At 43.3% G+C, this 21,147-nt stretch overlaps 3 protein-coding genes and 1 long non-coding RNA gene across 7 annotated transcripts; 2 read left to right on the forward strand and 2 right to left on the reverse strand.

Annotated features, from left to right (window-relative positions):
* Window positions 1–1,198: 1,198 nt before the first annotated feature.
* LOC127767364 (uncharacterized) lies at window positions 1,199–1,886 on the reverse strand. The gene is made up of 3 exons (XR_008016369.1): window positions 1,826–1,886; window positions 1,573–1,649; window positions 1,199–1,371 (listed from the first exon to the last, which is right to left on the reverse strand). It is a non-coding gene; the product is annotated as an uncharacterized LOC127767364 (long non-coding RNA).
* A 2,865-nt stretch (window positions 1,887–4,751) lies between these two features.
* On the reverse strand, window positions 4,752–7,372 carry LOC127767361 (uncharacterized). The gene is made up of 5 exons (XM_052292676.1): window positions 7,141–7,372; window positions 5,609–5,700; window positions 5,461–5,539; window positions 5,271–5,368; window positions 4,752–5,177 (listed from the first exon to the last, which is right to left on the reverse strand). The coding sequence occupies exons 1-5, from the start codon at window positions 7,301–7,303 to the stop codon at window positions 4,992–4,994; spliced, it is 618 nt and encodes a 205-aa protein (XP_052148636.1). The 5' UTR covers window positions 7,304–7,372; the 3' UTR covers window positions 4,752–4,991.
* A 2,294-nt stretch (window positions 7,373–9,666) lies between these two features.
* LOC127767355 (E3 ubiquitin-protein ligase RZFP34-like) lies at window positions 9,667–13,663 on the forward strand. 3 transcript variants are annotated; one of them, XM_052292668.1, is made up of 12 exons: window positions 9,667–9,963; window positions 10,244–10,341; window positions 10,458–10,545; window positions 10,640–10,699; window positions 11,952–11,984; window positions 12,112–12,189; window positions 12,314–12,482; window positions 12,566–12,648; window positions 12,735–12,826; window positions 12,910–12,979; window positions 13,087–13,128; window positions 13,218–13,663. In XM_052292668.1, exons 1-12 carry the CDS (start codon window positions 9,667–9,669, stop codon window positions 13,353–13,355), a joined length of 1,248 nt encoding a protein of 415 aa, XP_052148628.1. In that variant the 3' UTR covers window positions 13,356–13,663. The 3 variants fall into 3 exon arrangements, with proteins under 3 accessions (XP_052148628.1, XP_052148629.1, XP_052148630.1); XM_052292669.1 differs by lacking the exon at window positions 9,667–9,963 and adding an exon at window positions 10,058–10,163 and having other exon boundaries at window positions 12,314–12,357; window positions 12,442–12,482; window positions 13,087–13,663; XM_052292670.1 differs by lacking the exon at window positions 9,667–9,963 and having other exon boundaries at window positions 10,062–10,341; window positions 12,314–12,357; window positions 12,442–12,482.
* A 1,202-nt stretch (window positions 13,664–14,865) lies between these two features.
* On the forward strand, window positions 14,866–20,314 carry LOC127767358 (ras-related protein RABC2a-like). Of its 2 annotated transcripts, XM_052292672.1 has the most exons (7): window positions 14,866–15,232; window positions 16,185–16,253; window positions 16,604–16,669; window positions 17,274–17,395; window positions 17,620–17,703; window positions 17,796–17,924; window positions 19,852–20,314. In XM_052292672.1, exons 1-7 carry the CDS (start codon window positions 15,094–15,096, stop codon window positions 19,957–19,959), a joined length of 717 nt encoding a protein of 238 aa, XP_052148632.1. In that variant the 5' UTR covers window positions 14,866–15,093; the 3' UTR covers window positions 19,960–20,314. The 2 variants fall into 2 exon arrangements, with proteins under 2 accessions (XP_052148632.1, XP_052148633.1); XM_052292673.1 differs by lacking the exon at window positions 17,620–17,703 and having other exon boundaries at window positions 14,869–15,232.
* The last annotated feature ends 833 nt before the right edge of the window (window positions 20,315–21,147 follow it).

The raw sequence follows: 21,147 nt of genomic DNA on the forward strand, positions 1-21,147 counted from the left end.
GATCTCAGAAGCAAGGAGGCCTAGGCATAAAGCACTTGCAGACACAAAACACCGCCCTCCTCGTAAAAATGCTACACAGGCTTTTCACCCAGCCCTCCCCCTGGGCATCCTGGATCTGGAAAGAACATCAAAACTACCCACTTGGATCAATTGACCTCGGCCCGCACTGGCGATCCCTGATCGCCTTACTGCCTCTTCTACGCAAACATACAAAGATGTTACCAGGTGATGGCCGGCATATAAACTTCTGGCATGATGTTTGGCTGGATGGACAGTTATCCGCTAAATTCCAAGCTCTTTATACCCACACTGTCAAACTAAACTGTTTGCTCAGCTCAGTCCTTCATGAAGATTTCAGATGCTTCTTTGTCCCCAGAATCACTCCTACTGCCCAACAGCAAATGATGCAACTTCAGTACTTGCTGCAAAATGTCACCCTCTCCACTGAGCCTGATGAAATAGTGTGCAATCTCAAGACAAAGAATGGTCTCATCTCCTCCTCGGAGCTCTACCGGTCTGAAATGGCAACATTTGAAACCTGGCCGCCTTGGTCTGCAATTTGGAGAAGTGCAGCCCCCCCAAGAGTAAAATTTTTTGCTTGGCTGATGTCCAAGAATAGATTGCCAACCAGAGTTAACCTACATAAGAAGACAATCCTCCCCACTCCTACATGTGAACTATGCAATGCCAACCTAGAAGACACATATCATATTTTCTTAAGATGCCCCATGGCAGCAGCCTTCTGGAATATGATTCAAATCATCCCTGAGCTAAGCTCGCTATCAGATCTCCACAACCTGGAACTCTCAGGGCCCCTACCGACATTTCTGAGTTCTACCTTTTTTCTCCTATGTTGCTGGCGGCTTTGGAACCATCGCAATGAAGTCGTTTTTCAGAACCTTCCACCTTCCATCAGTCGGCTGATAAATTCATGCCTACAAGATGCAAAACTATGGGCTCACTGGTTCAATCCTTCGCAGAAGTCCGTCCTGCCGCTGTGGACCTCCATTCTCTCATCCCCTCTTACACTGTTGTAATTGTGTTCTTAATCTGTTACCTTCCTAGTCTGTTGCTTCTCTCCTACTTTCTTCTGTTGTCGTTTGTTGTACAGTTACTTTTTTTAATTTAATTCAGGTGGGGACTCCCCCCCCCCCCCCCCCCCCCCCCCGGTGATTCAGTTCAAAAAAAATTTGTCGTATTAAACCAATTCACCTCTCAAGTGACAAGTGTCAACAATAGGCGAACAATGAATGTGGATTCGTGGGATGGTTAGAGTTGTCAGTATCATGGTCAGTGTCTGATATCAGGGACGTTAGGTCTATCGAGTCTTGAGCCATTTGTCGATCTACTAATCGAGTGCTCAATACAAACCTGTAAAACATAAAACTGTATTAGACAAATACGGAAAACAGTATTAGACAAACAAAGGGCAAAATAGCATGTTTGGTCCCTGAAAATTATGAGTTTAGTCCTTGAGGTTCCAATATACCCATCCAAGTCCCTCAATGTTTCGTTTTCGTTCAAAAGTGTCATAAGAGCAACCAAATACACGGTATGGCCAATCATACTTACCTCTTGACAAGATGCTACGTTAGGTCATCGAAACTTGAGCCATATATCGGTCTACTAATCGAATCCTCAATGCAAGCCTGTAAAATATAAAACTGTATTAGACAAATAAAGGGCAAAATAGCCTGTTTGGTCCCTGAAAATTATGAGTTTAGTCCTTGAGGTTCCAATATGCCCATCCAAGTCCCTCAATATTTCGTTTTCGTTCAAAAGTGTCATCAAAGCAACCAAATATGGTATGGCCAATCATACTTACCACTTGATAACATGTTGTGTTGTATTCAGTCCTGGGTGACATCAGACTTCTCAGTTTCACTCTCAGGTATCTTGTCTTGAGCTTCATCATTTTTAGCACTGTAAAATAGACAATGCACGGGTATCATTGTATGACTGTCTTATCCCGTTTCCAAAAACCAAAATAAGTTCTGCAACTATCAATCCATATCCATACCTCTGGTTACTTTCATTCTTCAATTTATTTTCCTTGTCAATTTCCACAGCAGCTGTTTTTACTACTTGATAGAAGAAACTCAGCAATTCTCCGACCTACTTGGTGGTCTTCAGAGAGTCATAGAGTTTTTTGCCAACCATGCAAACGATGGTAATAAAGAAAGCTTTAAACCCAGATGGTTTTTCATCCGAATTACTAGCTTCACGCCATACTTTCCAGAAACAGTTAAGGCTCAGGACAATCCCAATAGCGATATAGCTGTACACAGTATAGATTGCCTCTTTCTTTCCACTTGTATCAATCATAAACTCAAAGATAGAGACCTTCATTTTCTCCCAGCAATCAGACAAAGACAGCCATACTCGCGGGATTTTCATCGACCCATTGACTTTCTTCTTGTCGTCTTCAGTATCATCACCCTGTTTCTCAGTAAGCTTAATCTCAGAAGTATCAGCATTGAGCTTTGCAAACATAACTCCAGTACTAGGTACCTTGCAGTATGAACCATATTTTTATCAGGAAAGATCATCATCACAACTATATTCACGGGATATATCTTTGATTGCAATTACAATTAAGAGGACTAACAATTACATTCACGGGCTGAGAGGATTACCAATATATCACCCGACAATTTTTTTTCATTAAAATCACACGGATGTAACTACAATACTAATGTACTGTAATTACAATGTAACTAGCATGTAAGTCACATCCCATATAATAAACACCTACCACTGAGTGAGAAAGGTATGTGTGCGCGATCGTGATGGTCGTAGGATCCCCGCAGCGACACAATTAATGTTTGTAGTTTCTTCAATCTCTTAACCTAGCCGCATCGACGCGTAATGCGTGTACTCATCAATTCTATGCCAAGCTAGATGTTGCTGGCCTCATGCGTGCGTGGGAAGGAAACGTGCAATCCTTTTCCGGCGTTCGAAAAAAAAGAGAGAAGGAAACGCATCACAACCGCTAATTAAATCATACAAAGACTAATCCAAGGGAAGCAAATCCGAGTGATTTCGGGTCAAAAATGTGTCGCCAGATGTTCAAAATCGATATGGAATCATACCATCGGGTTGTTGCGGGAAGAGTATTGGGTCGTAGTAGCAGTCTTGGGGAACTACCGCGATCGGAGTTGGGGGTGGAGAAAACCCTACCAAAACCACACAAGTGCACACAAGCAGTAACGAGATGAGAGCAAAAAACAACAAAGCAGTAACGAGATAAGAGCAAGTAAGACGAGATGTGAGCCGAGAAACCATGGAAAAAATAGTAGCGGAGCCGTCCCAGTTGGGCGGCCGCTGGCCGCCGGCTCATCACGGCCGGCGCCGCCGCCATCGCGATGCTGACGGCATCCATGGAGAAGTTGGGGGGAGGGGATTCGAGCGATTTGGAGAGGCGAGGAGAGAGAAACGGCGATGCTGCGTCGCCGCCTGCTCCTCCGCTCTGCCCCCCTCCCCGCCTTCTTCCTCCCGAGTCCCGACACCGCTATCTCGCACCCCGCCCTTCTCGCGCCGGTGCGCTTGCGGGCTATACGTGGGACGGGACGGGATGGGGTTCATTCCGACCCAATAAAACGGCCCATTTAGGCCTGCACTTTTCCCCACGAAATGGAAAACAAAAAATTCCACCGGTTTACACCGATCTTTAAACGAAATTTTGTTGAAGGAATGGAAACCAAAAAATTCATCCGGTTTACTTCGATTTTTTTTCAACGACTTTCTGTTGAACCAAATACTTCGTTGGGGATACCTTTGTTTGTTCAAACTGAAATTTTGAGAAGATTGGAGCCTCACACCGTTACAAAACGGAGGTAGTAGTATCACAATTCACAAGCCGCGTATCGGTTCCTCTGTTTACCACGTTACAGCACATAACACATCCGAATATTGGATCACGAGACCACAAAGCAAAACTTGCAGGTCAGAGCTAAACTAATTCAAGCTTGTGCCTCAGCTGATCACCCGGTCATGTCCACTTCGCCACTCTGACCTCGCCGGACGCATCTCCGGTGAAGACGACGCCGCGCGACCTGATGGATATCGTCTTGACCTCGTCGTAGCAGAGAATATCCCCTCTCTTCTTCAGCGACGGGAGATCGTGGACACGGACAACGCCGTCGCCGCGAGAGACAAGAAGCACGGGCTTCTCGTCGGCGTCGTACGTTCCGTCCATGGAAACGACCCGTTCGTCTCGTTCGTCTTCCATCGTCCGCGGCACGGCTGAGGAGGGGCGGCAGGAGGAAGGGGAAGGCGCTGCACCGCCGCCATCGTCGTGGTTGGGAGAGTGGCGGATCGGCAATTGATCTCACAAGAGATGGCCAGATGGGCCGTCCGCTTATATCAGTCGAACGGGCCAGTCCGACTCGGACTCGTTTAGCGGGCTGCACCGCCATAGACTACCCAAGCCACTCAAATACGATTTTCTGACTGAATTGATCGGGATTGAATTTCAAAATATCCATAATATGACACATTGCACATCTAAATACCCAGATGGATAAGGTTCATGGCATGCTTCATACAGCACAGATACTGTAGCATCGTGTATCATCAACCCTGATAATTAACGAACTATGACATTTTTCCAATGTACAAGTTCTATCGCAGGAAAAAAAAAAGAAGAAAATATCGACAGATACGGCATGGATGAGGATTTGAGGATGGTACAGTGACTACCTTCCTGACATGGCAGGATACACATACCAACCAATGCTCCCAGGTCGTCATGGATCTATCAACTATTGATGAAATGATTCTTCACAAATCTTGCTAGACATCAAGCAAGCCCAAACATACGAAATAGAAAGATAGAGGCAGATGGCAACAAGCCAATACAAAACAAAAGGGTGGTGATGGATGGTTTGCCGATGTTTCCCGCATACCACTACACAGTTCCAATGGCTACAGATATTCAGCCTGACAGTAACTCATTTTACCAATTTCAACTAAGGATTGCCATACGTCAATTAATTGCTAGTATGTGTGCTGGCCTCAACTTGCTCTTGAATTAACAGTTTCCGGACTTCAGTGCCTTCATCAGCCATCTCAGCAGGGACCTGGCCATAAGTATTCTCCTTCTTGGCACATGCCCCAGCTTTAAGCAAGAGATCCACAACACCCAGATGTTCCCCTCTGGCAGCATGATGGAGTGGCTGCACGGAGTAATTGCAGAAATTATACATCATGCTGATAGCATTTAGCTGAAAAAATGGTTCATGTAATACTTAAAGCTCAAGAAACTTTACAGTGTCGCCTTCAGAATCAACAGTGTTGAGCATTCTTGTTACGCAGCCATCAATGTTCGCAGCAAAATTCAAAATGTACTGGACTATATCACTAAAGCCTACATGAAAAGTGTTTATTAGATTACACATACAAACTGCCAACAAAAGGGACAAAAATAGCCAGAGCGCAATGCATAATAAACATCCATACCTCCAGCACAAGCATCATGAAGAGGAATTGCTCCTTCTTCATCTTTGCATTCCAAGCTAGCTTGACGTTCCAACAGTAGCTGATAAGATAACCACAGTTAGATACAACTAATAGCAGAGCAAAAATAATTCAAGATAACAACATTAACCTGAACACAAGGTAGATGGCCATATAAGCATGCTATGTGAAGCAGAGTATCACCATCTTCTATTGGATCATCAATGTTGCCAGAATAATTATCTGCATACACATATCAATAGGATTTTAACGAAAGATCTGCATCTACAACTATCATCTGTGTACAAATGCTTTTGCTGATAGCAGCTTCCACTTGCAAGTAATTGTCCAATGAGCCAACAGAAAAAAAAAGTGAGGTACCTTAAGAATGGAATCATTTTTGCTATGAAATTTAGAAAAACGAAATAGATTTGCCACAACACACTGAGATGGTTAGCATGGTGAAAGCATCAAACATATGTAATCATTACAGGCTTGCAGCAATGTGTTAAGAATGCCATAAGGACATGACTTATTAAAGCCCTCACTAGAAAAGAATGGAAAATACAAAGCATTGGCAACAGTTTTTGAACTCAATTCTACCCAATCAATAGCAAAGTGCTTCGTTTCAGTGCAGCTTCTGTGAAAATTAATGGGGGAAAACTACTACTCTTCAACTTGATAAGTTTCAAACACAAACAGATGAATCAACCAGGACAGCCTATGTATGCACGGAAGTTCACTGTTCCGAATATACAACTGAAGAATAGAGAATACATCATCAGAAAAAATCAAGGTAACCACAAATTGGTGTTGAAAGTGAAACAAAGATTTAAAGCCATCCAATGAAGGTCAATAGGAACATAGCATGCAGGTGAAAAAGGAACAAGATAACAGATTCACAAACTAGTGTTGTCCCTTTAAATTACATGAATTGCCCAGGACAAAATTTCATGGGTTGGGCAAAGAAGAAATTGGCATTGTTGTGGATTTTCAAAAGGGATTATGTTCTGCTATTTTCAAACCTGTTTTTTTACTATAATAAGAAAAGATTTATGTGACTAACGTTATCCCATCACTTCCTCGGCACAACACGCCAAGCTAACTTTACATCAAATGCAGATAACTAGACACACAACAGTTACAAATATCACAAAAAGTGCATGGTCAGGTGCTACTTTTAGATTCAATCACCAGTTTACCACGTTTTCCAACAAAGGGGTACTATAGATTTCAACTAAAAAAAGATATAATTAGCCTTGTTTTTTATATTTCAAAAGCATGTATCCATCTAGTCTAGTCCATATGCACAGACTCGTATTAAAATACCAAGTGCCTGCACACAGAGTTGTACTAAAATTCAAGCTGCTTCTATGTAATAGTGGCAATCAATTTTTCAAGCCGATACTGTTTTTGCATCACATAGGGCCTCTGCAGAAACGACTCAAACCCATAGGCCAGAAACATCCAGTACAAACTTCAGACTACCACAGTTCAGGTTGAACTACTACAGGAGCTGATCCACAAACACGGAAGGGCAAATCTAGAATTGCGCTGCATAGGTAAGGACCAACACCAACCTACCCAACATGCGTACCCCCAATCCAATCGAACGATCCTACATAATAACCCTAGAAAAACTCGAGGATTGGGAGAGAGTGCACAGGATTTAAGCCTCGGTACCGAGCGCGGCGCGGAGGGCAGCGACGTTGCCGGACTGGGCGGCGTCGGCGAGGCGGAAGAGTTCGTCAGGCAGTTGCGGCTCCTCGTCGTCGGAGGGGCCCATGTACTCCTCGCCGATCCCGTCGTCGTCGACGAGGTCGTCGCGGCGGCCGGGGACTGCCATCTGCGGCGAGGAGGCTCTCCGGGGGGGACGGCGGATGAAGATAGTGACGGCGGGGTTGAGCAAGTGGGGGAAAACCTAGCTGGCGGCTGAACTACTTGTAGTATCTCGAAACGTTGGATGGAAAATGGACGTTCAAGATCGTATGGTTTTTCTCGGTGACAGCTAGGCTCAATTATTAGCAACATTTTTCACAATAGTAATCATTTAAACACAACTTTTTTAGTTGCTTTTTATTTGAACACAATAAACACAAACCTTAAAAATAAAGAAAACGGTTATCAAAACTGTAGAAAAATATGGAGAAAATTTTATAAGATATGTTTGAATGCAACATCTAAAGTCAATAACTCCCCTAACCGTACAAATTTTCTCCTTTTTTGGAATTTTTTTTCGGCTCCTCAGGGGAGGATAAGCGTGGTTGACTATTTTTGCAAAAAGCTCATCGTTTTTGTACAAAATATTACACAGATCCTTGAATCGACTGACAGCCCATCATATTTTATCCAGAAACCCCCTTATCTTCCAATGAAATACAATGTGAAGAAGAGAAAATTCCGATTCTAGGGGTAGCGCTGTAAACATGAAAAGTATAGGGGTTTTTCTGCAAAACATCCATCCCCTACCCCCAATCCCCAAACCCTCCCAGCCTCCCCTCCCTCGTAAATATAATAGCCATATAAATTTTACATAAAATCCTATGACATATTAAAAAAAGTACTCCCTCTGTGCCGTAAAAAACGAAAACCGGATGTGACATATCCTAGAACTATAAATATAGTACATATGTACGTACAGATTTGTATGACTAGAATATGTCACATTTTATACTAGGTTGTTTTTTTATGGTACGGAGGGAGTGCCTCAAAACCAAAGGAGGAACTTGGTATAGAAAATATAAAAATATAAATGCTAAAAAATAACAATTTTACGATCGTGTCACTATATCTTGCTTCGTCAAGATTAAAGCAAAGATTAAAAATGAGCCACTGCTTCGTTTGATAATATCATGATACAGAAACAGTGAGACAACGCAACAAGGATTAAAAAAAAAAACCAGTGCAGACCGTGTGGTGGTGAGAGTAACAACACTACTATATACAGTTCAATGGAAAACGACACATCCATTCCATGGTCTTTTTAGTTGCAAATTGCAGGTCGGCCTTACAAGATTAAAGAAAACCATGGCACATGACGCACTTCCAATACATCGCAAAGAACACAAGAAAATTGCTCCACATCCCATGAACTGCACCATCGAGCTAGCTAGCTGATGGTTACCTGCAACTGCAAGACACCCTACCCTGCAACTCGCAGCACTTGTTTACCAAGCATCGGCACCAACTCGAACCTGAATACACGCCTCTTCATCTCTTCTTCTCATTTTATTTGATCCGGTCGGTCATACTGAGATGCGTCAGGTAGACGATCAAACGCGATGAGAAGATGAAATTCGAGGCAGGCAGAGGATTGCTTTCAGGCTGCCCAATCTGCATAGAACTGCATTAACAAATGGTACGATCATTCTAGTTGCTCAGATACTCGGATAGCATGCCTCAATTCTCAGGCTGAAGATTCTGCCAGACGGTACATTCTACTGATTCTTGATTAGTTTAGTTTGCAGGTCAAATGGCTTTGGGACATGTTAAGTTGAAGCTGCTTTCACTAGTGTTTTTTTTTGGGGGAGCAAGGTTGGAGCTGCTTTTACGAAAGACGCGCACTTCCGGTTCAGAGAAGCAACAGTTGCTTCTCTCGACAGGAAACCATGCAGTAGAAATACCAGGTTCTGTTTTGGCCAAGAAAACCCGAGAAGGTATCTCGTGTACGGTGTAATGCCAGAGAGCTCGACGGGAACAGAGGATGGCCTCATGGCCGACATCATGTACCAAGGTGTACGAGATCATTCAGGTCGGAACAACGCATTGCATAAGGATAATCCGGTCGTCAGCAAACAATGCATTCAAGCAGGCACAGGAACTTGACATACAGTAACGATCCAGCGATTAATGACCAGCTTTCCTTTTCCGCATTTTGAAAGGCATCGACGAGCAGATTTATGACCAACCCCAAGTAGGGGTACTCCGTATCTGCCAACAACTTCGGACAACAATACTTTCAACCATGATTACACTGATAAAATTACAGCACGACACTCACTTCATTCAGTTTTCGCGCTGCAAGGAGGAGGCGAGCGCAACATCAAGCATCATCGACCACAGGACGGCCAAAGTCGACAGACGAGATGACGGCCCGAACATGTCAAAGGTTTGGGGGAGGATGGGATGGGCAGCCGCACGCGGGTGGGTGACGCGCGGCCCGCCCGACTACTTTATTTACTGCGTCACATAAAGACCAAGCGCCACCGAATGCTACGCGACCCCCTCCCCCCCTCGTTTTTCTCCTCTTCTTTAAACCGCGCCGCGCCGCGCCTACCCAAATATATAACCGTGGGTGCAGCCGTGCGCCGAGCCGTGCGTGCAGCAGGCGCAGGCCGTGCTCGTGCTCGCTCGCTCGGGCAGTCGGTCTCCCTCCGCGAGGAGAGAGGAGACCCTTGGCAAGCGTGGAGGACGACTCGGTGCCGGCCGAGTGCGGCTGCTGCTGCTGCGGCTGTCTCCTGCCGTGGCCGCGAAATCATCGGGTTGGCCGGTGGTCGGCGCACGCAGGTACTACGTGGGACGGTGCCGTGTGGCTCGTCCGTGCGGCTCTGTTTTTTTTTCTCTCTCTCGGGTTTGGCGTTAAGTACGGTGAGAGGCAGCTGCTTCGCGTCTTGGTTTCTTGTTCTACCTTGCGTTTTGTTTGGTGTCTCGTCGTCGGTCTGGTCTGTGGTGGCCGGCGGCGAGATGGCCGAGCTGATGCAGAGGAGGTGAAAAACCTGAGAAGAGATGCAGAGCAGAGCAAGAAGTTTTGACTTGATTTGCTTCTTCATTTTTGGTCTCTCTTCAGGTGCTAAGAGCTACAATACCTGAGAATTCAGTTAGTGGATCATCAGTTCGAGGAAAGCTGCGAGAAATGGAGATGGACTTGGCAGTCGAGCAGTACGGGTAAGCACCATTCATCATGTCTCCGTTCCTGTGGATGCAGTGGATCTTTTTTACTAGCAAGTCGTTACTGATCACTCGTTTGTTTCTCCTCCTTTTTTTCCTCTTCCATATGCAAGATGCGTGCATTACAGGAGGAAATGCAAGATAAGGGCGCCCTGCTGCGGCGAGATCTTCGATTGCAGGCACTGCCACAACGAAGCGAAGGTATCACCGTTTTTTCCTTGTCTCAGTATTACATGCTTTGAATTGTCTCTGGCTAGGAGAAAAAAACCTTATTGTTCTGCTTACTTTGTTACAGGACTCGTTGGAGGTCAGCATCAGCGACCGGCACGAGATCCCTCGCCATGAAATCAAGCTGGTCGGTGTCCCTGTCCAGTTATTTTGGCTGCCCTTTCCAGCGTATCACTATCGCTGTTACTTTATCGGATATTTTGCTGCATTTGATGCTAACTGTCGTGTCGGACATGATAGTAGTAATTTGCGCTGCACAATATTCTTGGAAATGATTGATTACTGCTGCTTCAGTTCCATCCTGAATTTCTTTTCCTTTTCTACTGTACGCTTATCCACTACTACTGTATACTCCCTCCGTCTCAAAATATAAGCATTTTTAGATTTCGACACATTTTTCGAGATATTATTATGATCAACAATATGTATAAAGATAAAATATTTTAAATAAAAATAGTTGTATATTATGATAGTTTGATTAATGATAAACTATTAGCATCAATTTTACATGATTGATTTTTTTTTGTCATTAATAGTCAAAATTAGAAATGTTTGACTTTGCAATTTTCTAAAATTGTTTATATTTTAGGACGAGGAGAGAGTAGATACTTAGCCAGATTCTGTTGATTTTTTTGGCTACTTAATGTGTCCGTGCAACAGTATAGGTGCGTCCTCCATATTAAGTACTCTCTCCGTCCCAGAATATAGCAACCTAGCATGGGATAAGACCTATCCTAAAACCATGTATCTGGACAATGAATCCAAGAGAATAGTCAAGTGGGAGAAACTATTGTAGGCATGGTTCACCGTTAGTCAAGAACTCAGGATGATTTGAAGCACAGCATAGTTGCAAAAGAATAGATTGTACCATCAACTACACACTCCTATTATTGATGGCTGACTATAACAGGTGTTTCAGAAGTTACTCAAAGACTGAATGAACTATAACTAACAGTGCAAGTTCATATCCTAAAGATTGAATTGGTTGCATGTCCGATCTAGATCATTATCTGAAAATGCTCATACTAGATCATTATCTAAAAAAAATATATTTCACTACGTGCCCATAGAATCTAGTCTTAAACTCAGCGTAAAAAAAGTCACCAGGTCACAAATAACTGCACAGATTAAGTAGAGAAGACAGCTGGAGTAAAACCAATAGCCGTTATCAATTTTCAGAATCTGCGACTGCTTGTATGGTTGAAATGGGCAAAGTCTGTTCTTTTGTGGATATGGATACAAGTCACTATCTCCCCTTTCGCCACTTTTGGTTGTTTAATCATAATGAGCCTCCTCCACCAATATAATGACCTTTTTTTTGAGATACCACCAAACCATATAGTGATCTTATTGAGACTGTTCTACCTTCCTCATCACAGGTTATCTGCTCTCTCTGCAACAAAGAACAGGATGTAAGTTGCCAATAACTAGTAAGAATAGTCATTATCTAAAAAAAAACTAGTAAGAATAGTGTTTATCAGGTGTCATCAGATTTGGCTGTTCCCATCACATAAAATTCGTCCGCCTTTTGATTTGTAGGTACAACAGGATTGCTCCAATTGTGGGGCATGCTTGGGTAAATATTTCTGCGCAAAATGCAACTTTTATGATGACGATGTAAGCACATAAAGAACATTTGAACCTTGTGCTGTTAATGAAACTAAATAGCATTTTGATTATATTTTTTGGGTGGTATTTCTGTTCTTTTCTCTGACTAGCGTGGCTCTCGCTCTTGTTCCAGGTATCAAAGAACCAATTTCACTGCGATGGATGTGGCATATGCAGGCAAGTTGTGCTAAATCTGCATTCCTGTGACGGAGTAATGAAATATGAGCCCTTTTTGATAAATCTCACCATCACATTTTACAGAACTGGTGGTGCAGAGAACTTCTTTCACTGTGACAAATGCGGTATGTTTAGGGTCGAGTGATTTCATCAATTTCAGATTTTGGTATTAGTAAATATTTGCATTGACAAATATTGTGGTTATCAGGATGCTGCTACAGCTATGTGCTGAAGGATTCCCATCATTGTGTGGAAAGAGCAATGCACCATAACTGCCCTGTATGCTTCGAGGTAAATATTTGTTGTCAGAGAAACCATGGACTCTGAAATTTTCTGTATTCTACTAAAATAAATTCCCTTATTTGTTTCTGTGCTAGTATCTATTTGACTCAACAAAAGACATCAGTGCACTGCACTGCGGACACACGATCCATCTGGAATGCCTATACGAGATGAGATCCCATCAACAGTAAGTAATCACAGATAAGACTTACACCATGGCCTCTCCCAACTGATTACTGACTATGGTGTCAATCTGTGACATTTCGCCAGATTCTCTTGCCCGGTCTGCCTGAGGTCTGCTTGTGACATGTCCCATGCATGGCAAAAGCTTGATCAAGAGGTGCATTTTCCTTCTCCCATTGCACAGCTTATCCATTGACACTGACCATGTACATATACATACATACATACATGCATAGAACACCATCCAAATAACTCTTCACTCAGGTTGCAGCATCGCCGATGCCAGTGATCTATCAGAAGAAGATGGTATGTAAATTCAGTTACTTGTGTTCTTCAGTCCAACCAGGTAACTATACGCTGAACAAAAGTTTTTGTGGTTATTTTGGCTCTGTCAGATATGGATCCTATGCAACGACTGTGGGACGACATCGAACGTGCAATTCCACATATTGGGACACAAGTGCCCCGGATGCAGCTCTTACAACACCCGGCAGACAAGAGCCGCCCCTGCTGCCGCGTGCTCCAGAGTCTGAATTCTGAAGAACAGTGAGATGAGAGCTAGTCTGAACTCCGAAGAACAGCGAGAGATTTGCACTGCTCTCTGCAGTCTGAAATGCCCAATAAAAAGATTTGCAGCCTGTGATTAGTCTCAAAGCCCATCAAAACGCAAACAACCGTTTGTTCTGAAATTTGGGCTCGTCCATGGTTTGTTCCCCCTAGTAGGCCGGTCTAGTGCTAATCTGGCCCAGCGTTGTGCTTTAGGCGGATTTCGACTTTGCTTGCCTGCTGGGCCTTGGCCGCAAGCGCCAGTCAGGACTCTGCATCGAGATGATTTTTATCATTACCGTGATTTTTATCGCGTTGTGCTTTCGCCGGTGAGGTATTTCTCGCAAAGAAAAAGGAACTAACGAAATGTGCTCGTCGTTCATTGGCATGCCGGTGCTTACGAGATTGAAATAAAGAAGTAGCGGTATGATCATCAAGCCTCGTTTGCGTTGTCCACTTTACAAAGCATCCTTCCTGTGACACTGATCACCATCATCACCAGTTCACCACCCTGTGACCCTAAAGAAGACGTCGACGTTGTTTGTTGCAAATAACCAATCGAAGGCAATCGTGGCATGTTTGTTAAGTTTTTTTATGAACATTTTAATTTTTTTTTACAAGTCATCATAAACTTGACTATATTCATCATCGGTCATCACTTAGGATGCATCCTAATTATACCCTTGAATTTTAGGAAAACATACAGCACGAAGGCAGAAGGGAGTGGCTCGATCTTGTTTTGCCAATGAGGTTGACATGCAACTGAAAGATATAATTCTAGCCACACTGTTGGAGCCAGACTAGGACCAATCGATCGTGCCCAAATCAGTTCCTGAGGCGAGCATCGCGACGTGATAGCAAACGGCTAAAAAAGCGTTACATCCAAGCGCTCCAGTTCTCGAGCACACGCCTCCGTCCTCGCTCGCCTGCGCGAACGCGACACCGCCCCCGGTCGCCACCACGTCCAACACAACACGACGCGGCCCCCGCGAGAAGTGGCTGAGCGAGCGGGAGCGCGCCGCACGGCACATGTCTGATGTCTCCCCCCTCCCACGCGCGCCGATCCCCCGCACCGCGCCTGGAAAAACGTTACACGTGCGCGGCTCGCAACGCTCGATTTCTCCGAACATCCCAGTGCCCCCACCACGCAGCCGCATATGCTGCGCTTCCGTCTCGGCGTCTCGCACTCTCGCTGCTCGCTGACGGCCGCGGCTGCACCGCGCACGCATGCACCCGTGGGCCGTGGCCTCGCGCCGATTCCACAATCCACACCACTACTCCCCTCGCGCGCGGTGGCGTGCGCCCCAACGCCACGACGACGCGTGCCGTGCGGGAAGCGAGACAGCGCGGTGCGGCGCGGAGACACCTGGCCAAAGCGGCGTCCGCGCGGGCGCATCCGGGCCTCGGACCCACACGCAGCCCCCGTGGCCGTCGCGTCGCGTCGAGTCGAGTCGTCAAACCGTAACTGATGAAAGTAGTCCACCCGACGCATCATCTATCGTCGTTCCGTTTCGCTTTCTGACTTCCGCCTTTCCTCCTCGCATCGAAGAGCCTCGCTGCCTGCTTTATTCCCACTCCTCCCACCTCTCTCTCTCTCCTCCACACCACGCAGACGCGCACCAACCCGCCGGCATTCGCGTCCGGATGCTTTGCTTTGCCCGCCGCGATTCGATCCACGCCTGAGCGAGCGAGCGGGGCGAGCAACGCGCCCTTCCTTCCCTTGCCATGGCCTCTTCACCGGCGAGCAGCTACGACTGCTCCTTCAAGATCCTGCTAATCGGGGACTCGGCCGTCGGCAAGAGCAGCCTGCTCGTCAGCTTCGTCTCCGCCTCCCACATCGACGACGAAATCGCTCCCACCATAGGTGCGTACGGATGCCTTCCCCCCGTCCTCTCTGGATCTCGTTGATTCCTGCCTCCTCCTCCTGTGCTCAATATGTCCGCTTCCTTGCCTTGTCCCGATCAGGGAACAAGCCGACGCCGGCAATTAACTTTTGTCTCTATTATATACTGTATTAGTTTCCTGTTAATAGAGACGTAAAATATGTGCGTACTCCTACCTTTGTTGAAAGATGCGATGACGATGGTACAATTCTCGGTTCGGTGTAGAGGGATCACCAAACACTGGAATAACCAAGCTGTGGACATCTCTGTGGTACTGTTGTTTCACGCACCTTGTAGCCCGTATTACACTACTACTACTGCTTACTGATTGTTTTGCGATCTGTCTATGTATTGATGATCTAATTGAGAGTGACCTTGCTTGCGACAAGCCTAATTCCAAGGGACACGTTTGGATTTGTTACGTCGTCTAGGTGTGAAACCGTCAACTAAGCAGTAGCACACATCATGCATGTCTGCTCCTTTGTGTGAAATTAGAGAATCAGTAAAAAAGAAGTGATCAGCGGAATTAGAGAATCAGTAAAAAAGAAGTGATCAGCTGTTTACGGCAACTGAATGGATAGCACTACCTCTTAATTTTAACACTACTACAAAACTAACAGTGCGGAAAGCTTGATCCTGAACTCTCCTCAAGATTTTTATGAATTGTAATCGTACTAACTACTATGCATGAATTGTCAGTAGTGAATTTGTTCAAGAGTCATGCTTGAAAATTAGTCAGATCTAAATTGTTAATGGGGCAAAACCTTCTATATGTGCTCATTCTGGAATAATAAGGTAAAGATTTATCACTTCAGTGGCAGGAATCCAGCTCATGTTCATGTACTGTATAAGTATGCCCTCTTTGTTGAACTACCTATAACTTCATTCTATTTACTTCTACGAATTTACCTTGTTTCCACATTGATTTATCAGGGGTTGACTTTAAAATCAAATTTCTCACTGTCAATGGGAAGAAACTGAAGCTAACAATATGGGACACTGGTAAGTTGTTTTTTACTCCGTACATGTTTATTTGTGAAAATGGTGTTCTCCTGTTGATTTGTCAATATTTTTTAATGTTGGAAAGCAGCTGCCTTTGCCTTTTACCCCAAAGGCAGCTTCATTGTACCCAGAAAGGGGCCTATGAAAAAAGCTGTTTCCACTTTCCATTGCATACGTAGAAATAAGTAATACTCCTAGTACAAAGAAAAGGCTTTGGTTTTTCTCCTGTAAAGTTCAACTGTTCTTGCTGCATGATATTTGTTGGCTCAATCCTGTTCTTCTGTAGCTTATGTTATTTAATGATTTCAAAAGATTTCAATTGTTCATGGACTTCTTTTTATTGCTTGCAGCTGGCCAGGAAAGGTTTAGGGGAATCACAAGTTCTTACTACAGAGGTGCCCATGGCATCATTCTAGGTAATTCTATTCCCAACTTATGTTCAGGACCATCAATATTTCTAAGCATTTACCATGCCTACAGTACATTTTTATACCAATCTCACTGTCACTTAGGGCATATCAACTCTGAAAGTTGCTCGTATTGCATCCATGTATCACATTTTAGGTCACTTTTATCTCTGATATTGTGTGCATGCTCCAACGTGGTGTTGCATTGTCAGTTTGCCATCATTATTTTTCTGATACAGGATCTTTTTTAATATAGTTTAATAGTGTGATTCCTGAACGATCTAGTGACTAGAATATCCTGCCACAAATTAGTTGTATTTGCTATTAGACAGTTGCTTCCTTTCCATCACCATGGCGCTTCATTGTTTTACTCAGTATTTGTGTGCTGATATCATGGGTTTTCTTTTCCACTGAGGTGAAAATTTACTATGACCATGTATGAACAAGTCTCAAACAACCCTCATTTTTTTATGTTGCATCTGGGAAATTGAAAAACTTCTGTTGCAACCTAATTTGTAGGAAGAATAATATGTTTACTTGCTCTTTTATTCTGGAAAAAAGTGTTCCTGGTTAGTTCATGGAAGTTTAACTTTCTGCTGTCTTCTTCTGTTAGTGTATGATGTCACAAAGAGAGAAAGTTTCACAAATTTGGCTGATGTATGGGCCAAGGAAATAGAATTGCATTCGACAAATAAAGAGTGCATCAAAATGCTTGTCGGGAACAAGGTGGACAAGGTAATCATTGTTTGCCTATTTAAATCAAATTATTATTTGGTGGGAACCTTGTTCCATTTCAGCTGCTGTTGATGCTTCCCCATTTCTAAAATATAAGTATTTATTGGTTCATCGATAACATGTTATAGCACTTTCTGTAACACTGTACAGTTTATAGTATCACTTCAGCACCTTATCATAGATAGCATTTGGTGTAATTACATAAGTGAGGTTGACAATTTCAGAGTACGGCTATTATAGATGGCATGCGGGAAGAAAATAAATTTTCAATACACATGGCATTAGATTGTTACCAAACAAAGGAAGAGGTTAATGATCGAGGCCATTTTTCTTATAGGAGTTAGCACCTAAGATAAAATGGCAGTGCATGGTTCTGATATTTGATAATTCTACATTGCAGAATGAGGAAAGGATGGTGACAAGGGAAGAAGGTCTTGCCTTTGCCCAGGAATCTGGATGTCTTTTTCTTGAGAGCAGTGCCAAAACAAGAGAAAATGTGGAGAAATGCTTTGAAGAGCTTGCGTTAAAGGTATACTTGCAGAAATAATATACTAAGAGCAAGTTTAATAGTATAGCCCACTATTAGCTCCAATTCATCTATAGTCAATCTAATAGCCAATTCATACAATAGTTGCTTACTATACTATTAATATATGGTCCCACCTGTCATACGCACATTGCGTCTTGGGAGTCCATGCTGTAGCTGGCTACAGTCTACAGATCTGTAGCCCGCTGCTCTTTTCTCTCATCGTTTATCTCATTAAAATATGTTTATAGCTGGCTAATAGCCTGCTATTGTACCTGCTCTAAGCACTGTAGTCTTAACCTCTGCTTTGATTATTTGAACTAATGGATACATACAGGTTGACCTGTGAACTTATGAAACCAACTCCATGCAGTAGCATTATTGAAGTTAAAGCTGAACATATCTTTAGTTTGTAGCGTATTTTTGTTATGACAGTGCGCTTCAGAGTTCAGGCCTTGCAGTCTTCTGGCACATAACATTATTTTTCTCTGTGCAACCTGTCATGCATTTTTTTTCTTCTTAATATAAGACTCTTGCTGTGGTGATATAGCTTCATAGGTTTCTTTGGTCACATGATCATATTTTTCTAAATGCTGTGAGTCCTGCATATGATGTCTTGTGCCATTTGTTCTGTTGGTTAGCGCAGCAATCACTGCGTATTGAAGTCATTAGCTATCCATTTGTGCGGTGTCTTTTGTGCAGCCTAGCAGTGGGAAGCAGTTTCTGGAGGATTAATGTTTTTTTAAGTGATTATATTTTCTTTCTCATCCTGGCATAGAACAAGTTCAACAAGCCTTCAAGCGGGGGCTGTCAACAACCCACCTGAAATCATCAGATCATTTGGCACATATTTTTAGAGGGCTATGCTGTTAGGTTGCCTTCTCTTTGAGCTTTAGATTAGTGCTGCACTTATTCATGTCTTAGGAAGTCTTTTTTTTTTTTGTTTTCATCACAGTACCATATGTCCATCTCCACACCATTGAGTATTGTGCAGCAAGTGTCAGTGTCTTGTTTGTAGAATGGCCTGAGGCAGTCTCTGCGAATTTTTCTGCTTGGATGGATGTAACTGCCAACCAAAATTTGGGTAGTGTGTGCTTAATTATCCTTGTTATGCCATTTTTTGTGACAATGCTTCTTGCCTTAGTTCCTGGTCTCCTGCAGTTTTCTTTGCTTTTATTTCTCCTTGAGAACCTATTGTTCTCTTTCTTATCCTGTTGTCACTCTTTTGATGGCTTATGCCTAGGAGTCTTGTGTGTTTAAATGTTCCATTATTAGGTTGTATGGACATATTCATTTTTTTCCTTCATTTCTCGGAAGGTTCATTTATGAAAGAATTAATCATTGAGTATGATTTCTTCTGCTTATTGAATCATACTCATCACCTGAGCATATGGAATATGTTCCTGTCTTATTGGAAGCATGTTACCTGTGGTACCTACAAAGAGCATGCTTGCCAGTTTAGTGACTCTTATGTTCTGTAATTTATTTCTTTTTAATGTGATGTTTGCACATGGTGGTGCATGTGCAATGTTTAATGTGCCACATTTTTAATGTAGCTCTGGCACATGAGTGCATGAACTATATATATCCTTGAAGCGTACAACTAGCATTCCTTTTCTAAAAACAGATTTGTTTAAAATAAGCCAAAGTTTGAATTATTCATGAATATTTTTGCATCTTTCACCAAGCGTAGGAGGTAGAGTGTTGATGTACAACTATTTTCAGCTCCTGCTGAAGATTCTGCTTTTCACTAAAAAGTTATTTATATATTCTAAGTAGTTTTAAACAAGATTAAAGGTCATCTTAGTACCTTTTGATGTGACAATGTTATCTTGATAAAATTGTGTATTGTTTACTTAATTGTAATACAATATTGTATTGTCCTTATTACGACAATGTTGTAAATATCTTGTGGTGTGTCCTATTTCAGATTCTTGAGGTACCAAGTCTCTTGGAGGAAGGTTCTTCAGTTGTCAAGAGGAACTCTCTGAAACAGAAGCACGAGAACAAAGCAAAAAATGGAGGATGCTGTCAGTAGTTCCGGTTGCTGTATGCGAGCTCATGATGCTTAGACCTAGCATGTTCTTGTGTACTGATGTAAATGATTTGTACCTAAATGCTTGTTGGTGTAGCTGATGCGAGTTAAGAAGGAAATAACCACACGAAGTTTTTGGTGCGAACACTGGGAATTGATTTGTACAAAAGAAAAAGTTCTCCCTTCTAACTTCCTTCAGGTAGCAGTTTGGTGTGCTGAATGTGCCAGGATCATGTCGACTAGTCTTGTTTTCTGGAAGTGTACATGTAATGGGATCCTGACAATTTGTCTTGCATATGGTGGAAGTATATATCTGGTGCATAATTCTGAATGATCTGTGTACATAAGAAAAGGCGTATATCAGGAGCATATGGTGGAAGTGTCATTAACTTATCATGCAGGTAACAATTATTATCAACGAAGCTCTGTGACACTCTGTTAAACTGAATCAGTTGAATTATTCCAGATCTCACAGTAGTTTTCAGCTTGGACCTACAATGCCTGCGTCATTGACACGTACTAATATTTTGCCAGATTATGTTTCTGTAGCAAGAAAGCTGAACCAGATGCTCACAAGGGGTTTGCATGTGCATGCGCCTGATAATTTGCTTAAACTCTTTTGCTCTCACTCTATTGTGCGCGCGGTGACTGCTTCCTGCGAACACTGAGGAGACAGTCATGATGAGCATGGGCTCCCAGATGAATGCATGTGAATGTGTGATGCATGCAGCCATGGAAAAGATGATCCCGCATATATCCGTGAGCGGATCAGATCTTCTCATAGGGATACCATAAAAAAGGGCACGGTTGTACGTACCTTTCATTTGTGCAACTAAGCAGCTTTCAGCGGAAGAAAAAGGCAGTACAATCATTTCACAGGAAGGGGAACAAAACTGTACTCTTAGTATTTACCAGCGTCACAAGGAGGCATGTGTCATTACAGTTTAGTCCAAACATAGGCAACCATGCATACTTGCATAGGCAAAAACATTCAGGAGAGAGTTCAGTGTTGGCAAATGACAAGCAAAACGTTGTCCTCAGTCGCTAACACGGTGGCCTTGTAGTGGCGCCACAATTCTGCTATTTTTGGGCTAGCCATTCACGCAAGACCGCAAGATGACGACGCAGCTAGCTAGGCAGAGCAACCAAACCGAAGGGACAAGAAAGATCCAATCTAGGTGCTACCCTCAT

This window comes from Oryza glaberrima, chromosome 3 (assembly GCF_000147395.1).
Source record: "Oryza glaberrima chromosome 3, OglaRS2, whole genome shotgun sequence".
NCBI classification, from domain to species: domain Eukaryota; kingdom Viridiplantae; phylum Streptophyta; class Magnoliopsida; order Poales; family Poaceae; genus Oryza; species Oryza glaberrima.

Bases quoted from the DNA above. Each gene is read 5' to 3' on its own strand.
- LOC127767361 (XM_052292676.1), bottom strand. From the start codon at position 7,303: ATGGCAGTCCCCGGCCGCCGCGACGACCTCGTCGACGACGACGGGATC. The intron at 5,540-5,608 runs GTTAATGTTGTT...TTATCTTATCAG, and splicing joins GCCATCTACCTTGTGTTCAG to CTACTGTTGGAACGTCAAGC. The intron at 5,369-5,460 runs GTATGGATGTTT...CTTTTCATGTAG, and splicing joins TCATGATGCTTGTGCTGGAG to GCTTTAGTGATATAGTCCAG.
- LOC127767358 (XM_052292672.1), top strand. From the start codon at position 15,094: ATGGCCTCTTCACCGGCGAGCAGCTACGACTGCTCCTTCAAGATCCTG. The intron at 16,670-17,273 runs GTAATTCTATTC...TTCTTCTGTTAG, and splicing joins TGCCCATGGCATCATTCTAG to TGTATGATGTCACAAAGAGA. The intron at 17,925-19,851 runs GTATACTTGCAG...GTCCTATTTCAG, and splicing joins TTGAAGAGCTTGCGTTAAAG to ATTCTTGAGGTACCAAGTCT.
- LOC127767355 (XM_052292668.1), top strand. From the start codon at position 9,667: ATGCTACGCGACCCCCTCCCCCCCTCGTTTTTCTCCTCTTCTTTAAAC. The intron at 9,964-10,243 runs GTACTACGTGGG...GTCTCTCTTCAG, and splicing joins CCGGTGGTCGGCGCACGCAG to GTGCTAAGAGCTACAATACC. The intron at 12,483-12,565 runs GTATGTTTAGGG...TGTGGTTATCAG, and splicing joins CTTTCACTGTGACAAATGCG to GATGCTGCTACAGCTATGTG.